General features: G+C 40.7%; 1 protein-coding gene and 1 non-coding gene across 7 annotated transcripts in view; both read right to left on the bottom strand.

Moving 5' to 3' along the window:
- Window positions 1-12,782, bottom strand: part of TRRAP (transformation/transcription domain associated protein) — a 116,005-nt gene that overhangs the window by 102,313 nt on the left and 910 nt on the right. For all 6 annotated transcript variants that reach the window (XM_055339442.1, XM_055339444.1, XM_055339448.1 and 3 more), the window contains exons 2-7: window positions 11,138-11,297; window positions 10,680-10,729; window positions 5,539-5,649; window positions 4,428-4,532; window positions 3,255-3,338; window positions 1,366-1,422 (exon numbers count right to left, since the gene is read on the bottom strand). In XM_055339442.1, the coding sequence (XP_055195417.1) occupies window positions 1,366-1,422; window positions 3,255-3,338; window positions 4,428-4,532; window positions 5,539-5,649; window positions 10,680-10,729; window positions 11,138-11,237 (507 nt within the window). In that variant the 5' untranslated portion in view covers window positions 11,238-11,297. The remainder of the gene's footprint in view (window positions 1-1,365; window positions 1,423-3,254; window positions 3,339-4,427; window positions 4,533-5,538; window positions 5,650-10,679; window positions 10,730-11,137; window positions 11,298-12,782) is intronic.
- On the bottom strand, window positions 10,806-11,008 carry LOC129520361 (small nucleolar RNA ZL1). Its single transcript, XR_008666593.1, has one exon. It is a non-coding gene; the product is annotated as a small nucleolar RNA ZL1 (small nucleolar RNA).

Below are 12,782 nucleotides of genomic sequence, written 5' to 3'. Positions count from 1 at the left end.
CAAAGTCTCCTTCAGAGAACAAAGACAGGAACCACAACAAAGCACAGACATTTTTAAAAGCCAGGGCCTCATTGCCATCCTCAGTTCTAAATGTTTTTTAATTTTTATTTATTTATGATAGTCACAGAGAGAGAGAGGCAGAGACATAGGCAGAGGGAGAAGCAGGCTCCATGCGCCGGGAGCCCGACGTGGGATTCGATCCCGAGTCTCCAGGATCGCGCCCTGGGCCAAAGGCAGGCGCCAAACCGCTGCGCCACCCAGGGATCCCTCATCCTCAGTTCTAAATGTAATTTGGACTTTATGTTAAATAAAACAGCTTCTGACAAACAGCAGCTTTTCTGGCTGAAATGACAGGCTGACAGGACTTGGCAACCCAGAACTCAATTAAGTTTTATACATTCTTAAGTTAAAATCCTTAAAACGGGCACCTGGGTGGCTCAGTGATTGAATGTCTGCCTTTGGCTCAGGGTATGATACCAAGCTCCTGGGACTGAGTCTCGCATCAGGCTCCGCACAGGGGAGCCTGCTTCTCCCTCTACCTAGGTCTCTGCCTCTGTGTGTCTTTCATGAATAAATAAATAAAATCTTTAAAAAAAAAAATCCTTAAAATACCAAAGGAGTCCATTTTACTTCGTTAATTTTTAAAAAATTGTTTTTAAATTAAAAAAAAATATCTTTAGAAAACTCTTGACTTACGAAGAGACTTATGCACAATGATTTTTACCATTACTTATGACAGGAGTTGAAAATCTGGAAAAGCAGCACCACGGAGACAGTCCAGGTACATGCATAGGACAGGAAGTTATGGGGCCACTAAGAACTAGGACCCCCAACAGAAATGTTCCGGAGGATGTTCCAAACTGGTTGTTGCAAGCGAGAGTAAAGTGGGGAGGAGCACGCCCTCAGGCATACCATGCCCTTCCCCACACTTCTGATGCCACTTAGAAAGACTTCTTTGAATATTGGAAAGAATTTTAAGGATACTGAAAAGGAGGCTGAAAGTGTACACCACTTCCTGAAAAAGGCTTCACAAGAGGAATACAACCATCTTTAAAAAACATGAAAAATGCGAAAAAACAAAACATCAATGGTTGCTTACAAATTTGCCTTGGTTTTGTCGCAAATTTCTACAAAAATAGATTATTGCTTTTATGTCAAAAATAATGTATTTAAACAGTGAAAGCAAGAGAATTCTTTTAAATGGCTGATGTATTAACCTACTACATTTTGACCACCACTAACTACTCCTCATTCTAAAATCAGCATTCCCCTCGGTTACTCTTTCAACCCAAATATTCCAAATTCCCTTTGGAATGAGGAAATAACAAATGAATATAAGTAAGAAAGTCAGTATTAAAAACATACCACTACTTTTGGAAGCTCCTTGTAAATCTGTTTCACAAAATCCAAAAAATGATGTATCTAAAAATAAAATTTTAAAAAGAGAGTATAAGGAAGATATTTATCAACAGAAAACGCTCATAGTGGGTAGCAAAAACGTTAATAGTATTAACATGTAAGAACTCATAAAACTGGCAGGAAAAATGTCAGACTCAAAATACAGACAAGTCAAAAAAGAAACACAAAGGAAATAAGTTTCTAATTCAGGAAGGGCAAAGGAATGAAAATTAAAATAAATGCCACTTCTTGCCTTTCAAAAAGTACTGCTACACCCTGCAAGAAAGAGCCCAACAGGAGAGAGACTCTCCCATACTACCAGGGGAAGTGTCAAGTGCTCAAACCTTTCTGGAAATCGCCTTAACAATTTCAGAAGCATTAAAGCATTAACATTTCTGACTTGATAATCCTACTATTACAAACCCAGTCCATGAAATAATCTGAACTGTCAACAAGACACTCAGCAAAGTCCTAAAATAAAAATTTTGAAATACCTTAAATATCCAAACACAAGGACATCGTAAGAAAGACTATTAGGCACCCATGAAAAACTTCCTTTATAAGGAACTTTTTATGATTGGAAAATACTCTTATATAATGTGAAGGGAAACAAGACATAAAATGTCAAATGCAATATTATCAAATTTATGTAGCAAATATACCTAAGATAGGAAAAGGAACAAAAATCAAGACATTAAACAGTTTTCTTCAGGTAATGGGAATTCTACTTCATCTTTATCCTTTTAATTTCAAAATAATCGACAATAGGCACTTAGTAAGGTTCACAACAGAAGAAAACCGTAATTACAGCTAACACAGCATATTCAGTGCTTACTATGTGAGTACCAATCACTCTATATTTAATTCTTCAAAAATCTCAGGGTGGTAAGGGCTTCTCATTCATCTTCAAAACTTCAACCAAAAACTCCTGAGTGGCATTTCCAGAGGGAAAATCAAAGTGCAGTCAGAAAAGCATGGGGTTTATTCCTGATACGCTCAAAATCAACTAAAGGATCCTGACTCCAAATGGGAAATCTTCATGTTTCCCTTTTTACTGCATCCCTACATACTTAACTGGTTCTAAGTTCTCTGGTGTCACATAAAATAGGACATAGAATCAAAGGTTTTCCCACACTCATTACATTTATATTTTATTCCTATAGGACTTCCTTAATTAATACCTGAGTTTTGACTGACTTTCCACTCTTGTTATACAAAAGCTATTACTGCCCTCTATGAACTCTTCCACATATAATTTGAACCAATAAAGAGTCAGTATAAAAAAGAAGGCATCTCAGGGAGGGGTATGTTTGCCAGAATATATAGATTATATGTGTTTAAAAAAAAATTAATTCCTCAATATACCTTTTGAGGATATGTCCTGTGAGTATCCTCATTTTATGGAAAAGGCTCCAAAAGGCTAAAACCTTACCAATGTCGATACCTACTAAAACTACAGAGCTGAGATTCCAATCCAGTTCTGACTTCAGAACTGGCATGCCCTTTAGATGGTCCCACTAGACTTCAGAACCCACATCTTAAACCCCTGCAGAGCATAAAATGACTGGAGCCTTCTAGCACACCAGGCCTGTAAATACCAGAATTACCCACATAGCTCTGCCAGTTTGGTAGTTTACTAAATTTCAATGAATGTACAAATTCACCCAAATATGTATGTAAACATTGACAAGAAAAAAGTCACTATGAAACCCATAAAGAATTTCCCCCAAACTTAGGTTATCCTTTTCTTGAAAGTAGCATGTGTCCTGTCAATTCTAAGAGAACAAATAAATCACATGGTGGAAAAAAAAACCTACTGACACACTTTTATAAACGTAATCAGGATAAGCACTTACTTCTTGTGTGATAGGCGGCCTGAACTGTTTGTGTAGCTCAATGATTATTCTTAGACAAATAAGAACATTCTCTTCATTTTCCGTCTAAAAAAAAAATTTTTTTTAAAGTTATACTTCTGAGGTTATTTTAATCTAAAGATTACTGACCATTCTCTAAGCATTTTTCTGTATACACAGCCTACATCAGCTAACTCAGATTTGACTTCTTGAACAGAAAACACAGAATAGTTGTCTCAGATAAGAAGCTTTTGAGGTCTTTGGTAGACCATCTAAAGGGTATGCCGCCCAGTAAGCTCTGGAGAGTAACACTCTGACAGATGAGTAACTGGCACTTAAGACAAGTCACACCATGAACAAAGGTCTTAATGGTCCAAATGATACTTAAACATCTGCCTTCAGCTTGGTCATGATCCTGGGGTCAAGCCCCATGTTGGGCTCCCTGCTCAGTGGAGAGTCTGTTTCTCCTTCTCCCAATTCTTGCTCATGCTTTCTCTCTCAAATAAAAAAAAAAAAAAAACACCCCACTATGTTTTCATTGGACCATCTGATAAACACTTTACATTCTCTGAATGGGGTGTGAGCCACATCTTACCTAGGGGAGCTAAAGCTAAAAGTAAGTAAGCCACATGGCTAACATGATACACCTAACACGTGGCAGAGCTAGGATCTGAATCCAACTCTATCCCCTATAAAGCTCATCTTTTCAAAGGGCCCAGAAACAACAGAATTCTACACATATCAAGGCTAAGAACAGTAAGAAAACAATTTTAGAGGCAAATATAACAGGTACCAAATAAATTCACCTGAAGAATTTGAGAAACTCTTTTGAGTATTTACTGTGCTTGAAGTAGCACAAAGCCAAAGAGCCCTGCACTCGAGTCTGTCGACCCAACCCTTTCTTTTTTTTTTTTTGACCCAATCCTTTCTAAAGATTTCCACTGTGTCTAGTCAATTCCCTGCTGACTCAAAAAAAAAAAAAAAAAGAATCTTCAATAATAATATTTCTTAGTAATTTGGTGGGCAAAATAGTGGAAAATGGACATTAAGAAAATTTTTACTCATGTGAATCAGAGCTTTAGTGAAAGGGAAGCAGTTGTGCAGTACTAGATTCTACAGTAAGAAAACCACTGACAACCTGGAAATGGTTAAATAACAAGAATTCTCAAAGATTACCTCTAAGAAGCGAAACATCACAGACAGAACATTTTTTGTATGAGGACGAAGATGCTCGTTGGTTGGTATTCTGTGAATTATTTCAAGTACTAGTTTCCGCAGTTGCTGGTAGGGAAAAATTAAAAATGTAAAAATCAAATCCTTCAAGAATCCCGAAGTAATTCTTTCACACTCTGTAAGTTACACGGCTATCTGCACCCAGCACGGGGAACCATCAAATGACAAGATGGACCCCATTTCAGAAACGGTCCTGTGAATTACTTAAATGTTACCCCAAGTACGTACCACAAACCATTACTTTCAAGACCCCTACAGTTGTGCACCAAACCTACCAAGCCAAACTTTCCCTCTTTCACAATGAAACCATTATTTCCAGCAGAAGGGTACCAGTGTGTGAATGTCGGGATGGATTTTGCATGAAAGAGCACAACACAAACTGAACCTGGTTTGGGATCTCCCTCCATCATGGGTTTGGTTCCTATAATCCTCTCTCCTGATTCTCTTGGGCCCAAGGAATGATTACATCACAAGCTGACCAAGTTTTCAGGATTTGGTCCATGGAGCCCACAACTGAAAGGTAGGTCAAACATCTAGACTTTCAACTGATACAATATAAAAATACTTTGTTTGGCAGTAACTTTAAAAATTACCATAATGCTAGTGAAAGAGTTACTTTTAAGAGATGCTGAAACATTTATAGGAGACTCTTAAAATGATCATGGTAAGGAGGGGAGTGTACAGAGTGGGTGGAGGTATAGATAAAACTGGTCGGAAGTTATGAGAACTCAAATTAGAAGAGCAGAGTCAGGGAGTAGCTATGGAGAGGGTCATTAAAGGATTATTCCTTCTTTTTTGTGGATATTTGAACTCGTCTGTAATAAACAGTGTACCCACGTCACCAATTGGCAAATGTGAACGACTTAAAACCAAATTTAACTGAGGAGGCATGGTTGGGGACAAGGTCATCCTTATGTGACAAAAACACTCTTATTTTGAAGTGGAGCCCCACATTTTCTCAGTTGTTTAAATTCATAAAGAGTTTACAATCTTACAGCATGACATTCCCCCCTCCCCCCACCCCCATCACCACTGATGTTCCCCAATAGATTACCTGGGCTGGTTTCTCCTGGAGAAACTGAACTTCTCCATCTTGAAGAAATGTGAGAAATCGAGGGATGATATGTTCCAGGAATGTAGAATATTGTGGAGATGAGGTTACATTCTAATTGTGCAAAAATAAAACGCCATTAAGTTTGTGTACACATTTTCATTTCAAATTCACATATTACAACCTCAAGAAAATATAAAACATTGTAGTGAAGCCAACAATTTTTAATACTTTTAGACATTTCAGTTACAACACAGTTTTAATTAAAGTGATCATTGCTCCTGAAATCCAATTTAAGATGCAAAGTGAATGTTAAAACTGTTAAATGTTAAAAGTAGAAATACTAATGCTGTGGAAAATGTGGAATCTGGAGCCTCTTTCAGAGGCTGGCTCTACCACATCTTAAGTGTGAGATCTCTGAAAAGACATTTAGCTTCTAGATCATAGTCTCTTCAAGTGGAAAATGAAGAAGAGCCTAAACAAACTGGTACCTTTTTCTAATCTGAAAAGCTGAGTTGTCAAATCTAGATTCATCAGATTATAATCTAACCTAATCCATTATTTCTCCCAGCACTGACTTTAAAAGGAGAATTGGAAATGACCCCAAAGTCTGGAGACAGTGACATAAAATGGATCCTAGAGCAGTTTCTGGATCCCATTTAGAAAGTGGGAACCTCTGGCAGTTACCTAGCCTCTGTGCCTCAGTGTCCCCTCTGTTGAGTATCATATTATTTACTGTCTTAGGTAATCACATGAAGATTACATGAGTTAATTTAAGACACAGCAAATGTTCTAAGGTAAATGCTCATTGTCATCTGGCAATATTACCAGATCACCTGTGTGCTAACTGCCGTCCTGTGTATTTTTACTCTTTCTCACTCAGTCCTCACAAACCTAAGGTAAGTATTATCTCCATTTCATAAAGAGGCTCAGAGAGATTATAAAGCTTGCTGAATATTGTTTCAAAAGCTTGAGAAGTGTTTCCAAATTAAGTGTCTCTAACAGCCAGGTCCTTTCCCCATTAAGGCCTCACTTGCTCATTCAGTGAGGCTCTATCATGTGCTCCATGGAGATAAAATGAAGAAAGTGGAGGGACGTGCAGGTGGCTCAGTTGGTTGAACATCCAATTCTTGGTTTTGGCACGGGTCATGATCTCCGGGTCATGAGATGGAGCCATCCGTTGGGCTCTGCGCTCAATGGGCAGTTGCCTGGGAATCTCACTCTTCCTCTGCTCCCCGCCCCCCCCCCCAATGTTTGCACACGTGCACTTTCTCTAAAAATATATAAATAAATCTTTAAAAAAAAAAAAACATAGAAAGGAAGAAAGTAGATACAATATTTATGCCCTCAGAGATGCGGGAGGCAGTCATGTGCTGGGAATACAGATAAAAAGAACAGTACAGAATTATAATAGAAGAAGCACTGGCAACTAAGAGACCACAATGTACTGGATGGAACCAAGGACACAGAACCCCTTCCTTAAGCAGCAAAGTTTACACTACGACCTAGAAGTCCAGCAGGAGTTAACCTCGTGAAAAGAGTGGAAATGAAGAAGGTTCTAAGGAAAGCCATTGCAAAGGCAGAAAATTATAAGTATGGATGTAAAAAAAAAAAAAGTATGGATGTGAAGGAACTAAAACTAGTTGAGCATGGCAGAAGGTGGGAGCATAAGAGCAAGGGTTTCAACTGTTACTATCGCTAGCCTGACAAGTCCATGAGAGGACACATACGGGCAGTTAATTAAATACGAGCGTCTGAAAGTTCAGATGCTCACTGAGGGTGCAGATAAAGATGTGGGGTTGTCTACCATTATAAGGTAATCCTGGAAGAGGAGTCTATGAAGGAAAAGAGAGAAACAGGTGAAAACCAGAAAAGGGTTGCCACAGGAGCCAGGAAAGAAAACAGTGTGATTCCTGGAACGTGTGCCTGAGCACCAGGCTCCCAGGACCCACCCAGGGCTCCATTCGCACAGAACACCATGGGAGAAGTCCTCGGGCAGCCCCCAGCCTCTCCTCAAGTAGGGTGTGTGAATTCACTGGAAACAGGAGTCTGAGTGTGTGTGTGTGTGTGTGTGTGTGTGTGTGTGTGTGTGTGAACCTTCGTCCCCAAAGCTTAAGACTTTTTACAAAATATCCATATTCAAAAACTCAAGGAAGAAGATTCCCATTGTATCATTATCAAAGTTACCAAGAAGTTAAGCTCATCTGCACAGAGGCCCATTCGATTGCGGCTTCCAAATTTTCAAAACAGGAGTTTCAGATTCCTCTGAAAAAAGATTCATTCACAAGCTGCCGGGCTATTCTGCCAGGATTTCAACTCAGCCCCCAGCTTTTTGATCCACATGAATTTGTCACAGGAGTTCTAACTTGGGAGGTTTCTTTAGCTCCTATCTTGAAAGATGGCCCACAGGACATTTACTTGGCCCACAATTTTATTCCTAAGTGCTTAGTGAAATGTATTTCTAAGACTCCTGTAAGCACTGGCCTTTTTTTTTTTTTTTTTAATTTCAGTCCCCTCATTCTGGTATTTTTCTGGGGTGGTAGTGGTGCTAACTTAGAATTACCTACTGATGGTCATTCTAGTATTTGATTCTTTGAAGGCCTTAGTCATCTGAATTTCATTTAAGGCAAATGTTTATATCCTACGGATTTCCAAAGTCCTGATTTTCAAAAGCCCCAAGTACATTGCTCCACTGACTTTAGTTCTGGGAGTCTGATCAATGTGTCTGTGACCAAAGTCAGAAATTAACTTGCTAACTGGCAGACAGGAAACAGGAGAGAAAAGGTCGGACACTTGATCCAGGCCCACACTTGGTCCTAGGCCCGCACTCAGACGCCTGACATACATGCTTGTTTCTCAAGGTTTGCCAGCTCCTCCAGGATGGACTCCATCCTTTCAAACCCGCTGGGGTCTGGTTCTCACTTATCAGTTCTTCCAAAAACGCAGAACACAAGCCAATCATGTTCTACCTCCCACCTCTTTGTTTTTTTTTTTGTTGTTGTTTTTTTTTTTTTTTTTTTTAACAGCTTGCGTTAGCAGCTTGGGCAAAAGAGAAAGCTCTTTAGCTCAATCTCTAAATATCTCAGGATTTATTTTCCCAGCTCAGCTCAACGCAACAAGTCCTTAAAAAACATTTACTTAAAATAAAACCACCAAATGGAAATACTACCCAGTGCTGCAGAGAAGGGCACTGATTCATTCCGCAGGAGCATTTATTTGATCCTTTGTAATCCAAATGGCCATGCCGGAAGCTGAAAACATTTTATCTGTTTTTCTTAATCACATTAACTCTCTTAAAAATATTTATTATCCTCACATTAAAGATAAATAAAATCTTCTCTCCTGCCCATGAAACTAATAGCACAAAACTAACCATAAAGTTGGACAAGAAACCAGAGAACGGTTTTCAGGTACTGGAGAAGAGGCAGTGCAAGACCACAATCTCCGGGAGCAGGGGACATTATATGACCACCGTGGCTCTCTGCCTGGGTACAGATGTCCTGACTGGGGCGTGGCAGGCTGACACCCAAGGTCAGCAGGATGGACCTGCTGAACTGAGCAGCAAACACCAGAGTTCCAAACAGTTCAAGTGGCCGGAATCTGCAAAGCAGAGTCCCAGAGAAACAGGAACTACAGGGCATGGTCTTCTCTGAGTCTCTGAGACCTTGACAGAGGGCTGGACTGCACATACTAGAGGGAGAAAGACCACCTGGAACTTACCGGACAGGGACAGCTTTGGGACTGAGAGACGAAGAGGTATCAGAGATTTAACAATGTTGGAGGATGTTGGGGTTCCAGCCTGAGCACAGTGCACTTTCATAACACCTCTTTAACACCCCAGACATCCAGCTGAGAAAGGACCATGCCCTGGAGTAAGGCCTATTCTAGGTCTCTAAAACAAGCCAAGCCTAAAATCAACCTCTGATGATATCCGTGGGAAGCCAGGGTTTGAAGGGTGAATCCCGCCAGGTTAGAGACCCAAGAATACCTTAGCCTTCCCATGATCCTCTGTGCCCCAGCATAAAACCAACCCCATGTATGTTCGAGATCAACCAGTTAACTGAACTGCCTACCACAATCAAAATATCAGGACTCTTCAGAGGGAGGTAACAATCTAAAGTCCCCGGCCTCATATACAGTATTCGGCATACTGTCAAAAACTACTAGACAACGCAAGAAGCAGGATCATGTGACCAAGAGTCAGTAATTAACCCTCATCTAGCCCAAATGTTGCATTTAGCAAAGACTTTAATGCAGTCGTTATAAAATGGTCTAAGAATAACAACAACAAAATGATGTTGGTATGTGATGATAATCTCTGTGAAGTAGTGAAATCAAAAGAAGAACCAAACAGAAACGCCAAAACTGAAAATACAAAAACTAAAATAAAAAAAAAAATTTATAGAAAATAAACTGAAACTTTAAAACCTCCTGGCCAACTGGAGAGGACAGAGAAACAGTCAATGAACCTGAAGGCAGAGAATAGAAATCATCCAATCTAAAGAACAAAGAGAAGACCAAAGAAAAGTGAACAGAGCCCAGGGACCCATGGGATACCGGGAAATTGTGGAACGTGAGGCTCAGAAGAGAGGAAACGCTCAAGGTCATGCAAGTGCTAAGTAACAGAGCCACAGTGATGTCCTGCTCTCTGTACCCAGTAACACATGTATTATGTGAAAGTAATGAATCCACAACTTAAGTCTGGCTGTATCCTGAAAGTATATGCCTCAAAATGGAAAAAGGTTTAACCACCAAAACCAAAGCAACATCCCTCAATGATACTTGAGGTTCACGGTCACTAGTATAAGGACAGGGGCACCTGGGTGGCTCAGTGGTTAAGCGTCTGTGATCCTGGAGTCCCAGGACTGGGGCCCTGCATCAGGCTCCCTGCATGGAGCCTGCTTCTCCCTCTGCCTGTGTCTCTGCCACTCTCTCTGTGTCTCTCATAATAAATAAATAAAATCTTAAAAAAAAAAAAAAAGTTGGACAATACCGTGCACACATCTCATCAGTTGTGAAATACAATAAATCACATTAACAGAAAGAATGATTTTTGACTCACTACTAAGATTAACAGAGAAGCAATTGGGAAGCACATGTGAATATTTACCTCACAACAAAAAAAATATATAGTAAGTTCATACCTCAAAATTTTCACTAACTTCTTGCATCATTTTTAACTTTGTTTCATCAGCTGTAAATGACAAAACAAGTTATCAGGTAATTGAAATTATGTCAAGGATCTTCATAAAATTATTTAATGTTTAAGAGAAGCAATCAGATCTTATCAGTTTGACTGTCATCGTCCAACAGAAGGCACAAACTAGTTCCCTATAATCAGTCAGACACATTCGTACTCCCAGACATACATGTGCATGCACAGACAAGGATACAGACACACATGCATACACACACATACACACATGTGCCTCTTTGGGGCTCTAGCCAATAATGCTCATCACTTTGCTTCTCCACAAGGCAGAGAATAGGAAAATTAGGATAAAAGCCAACATTACTCTTTATTCTCAACGTGCACATCATCTGAACTGAGATAGATGAACCATGATAACACATTTTTTAATGACAAAAAGGATCAACTCACGTGTATTTACATCAGTGAGAGCTGCCACAAACTGAAGGTATTTTTTCATCAGCGTGGTTTGGTCAACCACTGTGGCCCCCTGTGTTGCAACAAATGCCATTTTTCTTTTGAGTGGTTTCTTTCTCAAGAGAAAAGCATCAGGTCCATGAGTTCACCCAGCCTATGAAAAGGAGCGTAAGGTTAGCCAACTTACTGAAGGCACAGCTCACAGTCTCTATGAAAATCTTACCTAAAGGACTATATTAAGCAAAATAGTTTTTAAATACCAACAATACTATTCCCTCTGCTTTTTTGAAAGTAAACTTACATCCATTTTACCTATTAATTTCTAAACATGATTTTTATAATCAAAGGCGCCCCCCTCCCCTTACTGTATATCCTTCTTTCCCTAGACTGCGGGATGGGCAAACTCTGTAAACCAGACACAGTAAATATTTCAGCCTTTGTGGTCTCTACCACAACTACTTAGCTCTGTTGCAGCCAGAAAATAGCCATGGACACACATACAGGAAAGAGCATGGCTGTGACCCATAAAATTTTAATTTATGGACACTTACATTTGAATTTCACATAATTCTCAAACGTCACGAAACATTACTCTTCTTTTGATGTTTTCTCAACCACTTAAAAACTTAAAAACCATTCTTCGTTCACAGGCTGTATTAAAAACAGGTAGCTGAGGAGCGCCTGGCAGGCTCTGCCTGTAGACCATGCAACTCTTGCAGGCTCTGGGGTTCTAAGTTTGAGCCCCACGCTGGGTGTAGAGATTAAAATTTAAAATATTTAAAAACAAAGGCAGCAGCAGCAGCAAACAGGCAGCTGACTGGATTGGACAACTGCTACCCTGGATGACTGGTTCTCAGGCTTCAGGGTGCGCAAGGAGCATCAGGTGCCCAAGGTGGGACCTCCAACCACAACCCAGAGACGGTGGTTCAGGGAGGGGCCCAGGAAGCAGTTAAGTTTTGCTTGCACAAAAGTAGGCACTTAGAAAATGCTTCTCTGAATGAATGTTCCAAGTTGTTGCCCATCACCCTTCAAGAACTACCTCTCCAGGCTGACTGACACATTATATACAGAGGGAGACCCGGTTTGTTTTAGGACCACTCACAAAAGTATCTTGGGAACCCACTGAATTTGCTTTTACCTATCTTCCTTGTGTATATAACCGTTTAATTCCACTCTGCGTCAAGAGGCATCTTCAGGACTTCATCTTTTCCTCCTGCAGGGCTTTCAAAAGCCCTCCGTACCGGAAGCCCTCCCCAGCAGCGCACACTTCGGCCCCAAGTGGTGATGGGGACACCCCGACTCCACAGAGCCTCCACGGGCCACTCTCTCTGAGACACCAAAAGCACTTCTCCGACACGGAGGAGACGCCGGACTGCTGCTCTATCGCACTCCTCTCGCCCTGAGACCCAAGAGTGGGGTTCCATCAGGCCCGCCGGACGACCCGACGGCTGCTTCCTCTTTCAGGTCACACGCCCTCCTCCAAACACAGAAGGCCCCCACCCCCACCCCCGTCCTCATCCCCTGGGACCCAAGAGTCAGGGTCGGGGCCTCCCCGTGTGCCTACGAACCTTGCGGTCGTGCCCAAACTCCTTCAAGGCCTGGACCCCGCCCCCCCTCGTCCAACCGAAGTGATCCACTC

The sequence above is a fragment of the Nyctereutes procyonoides genome, unplaced genomic scaffold (genome assembly GCF_905146905.1).
Source record: "Nyctereutes procyonoides isolate TBG_1078 unplaced genomic scaffold, NYPRO_anot_genome, whole genome shotgun sequence".
Classification (NCBI taxonomy): Eukaryota; Metazoa; Chordata; class Mammalia; order Carnivora; family Canidae; genus Nyctereutes; species Nyctereutes procyonoides.
This window is presented reverse-complemented; position numbering and strand designations above follow the sequence as displayed.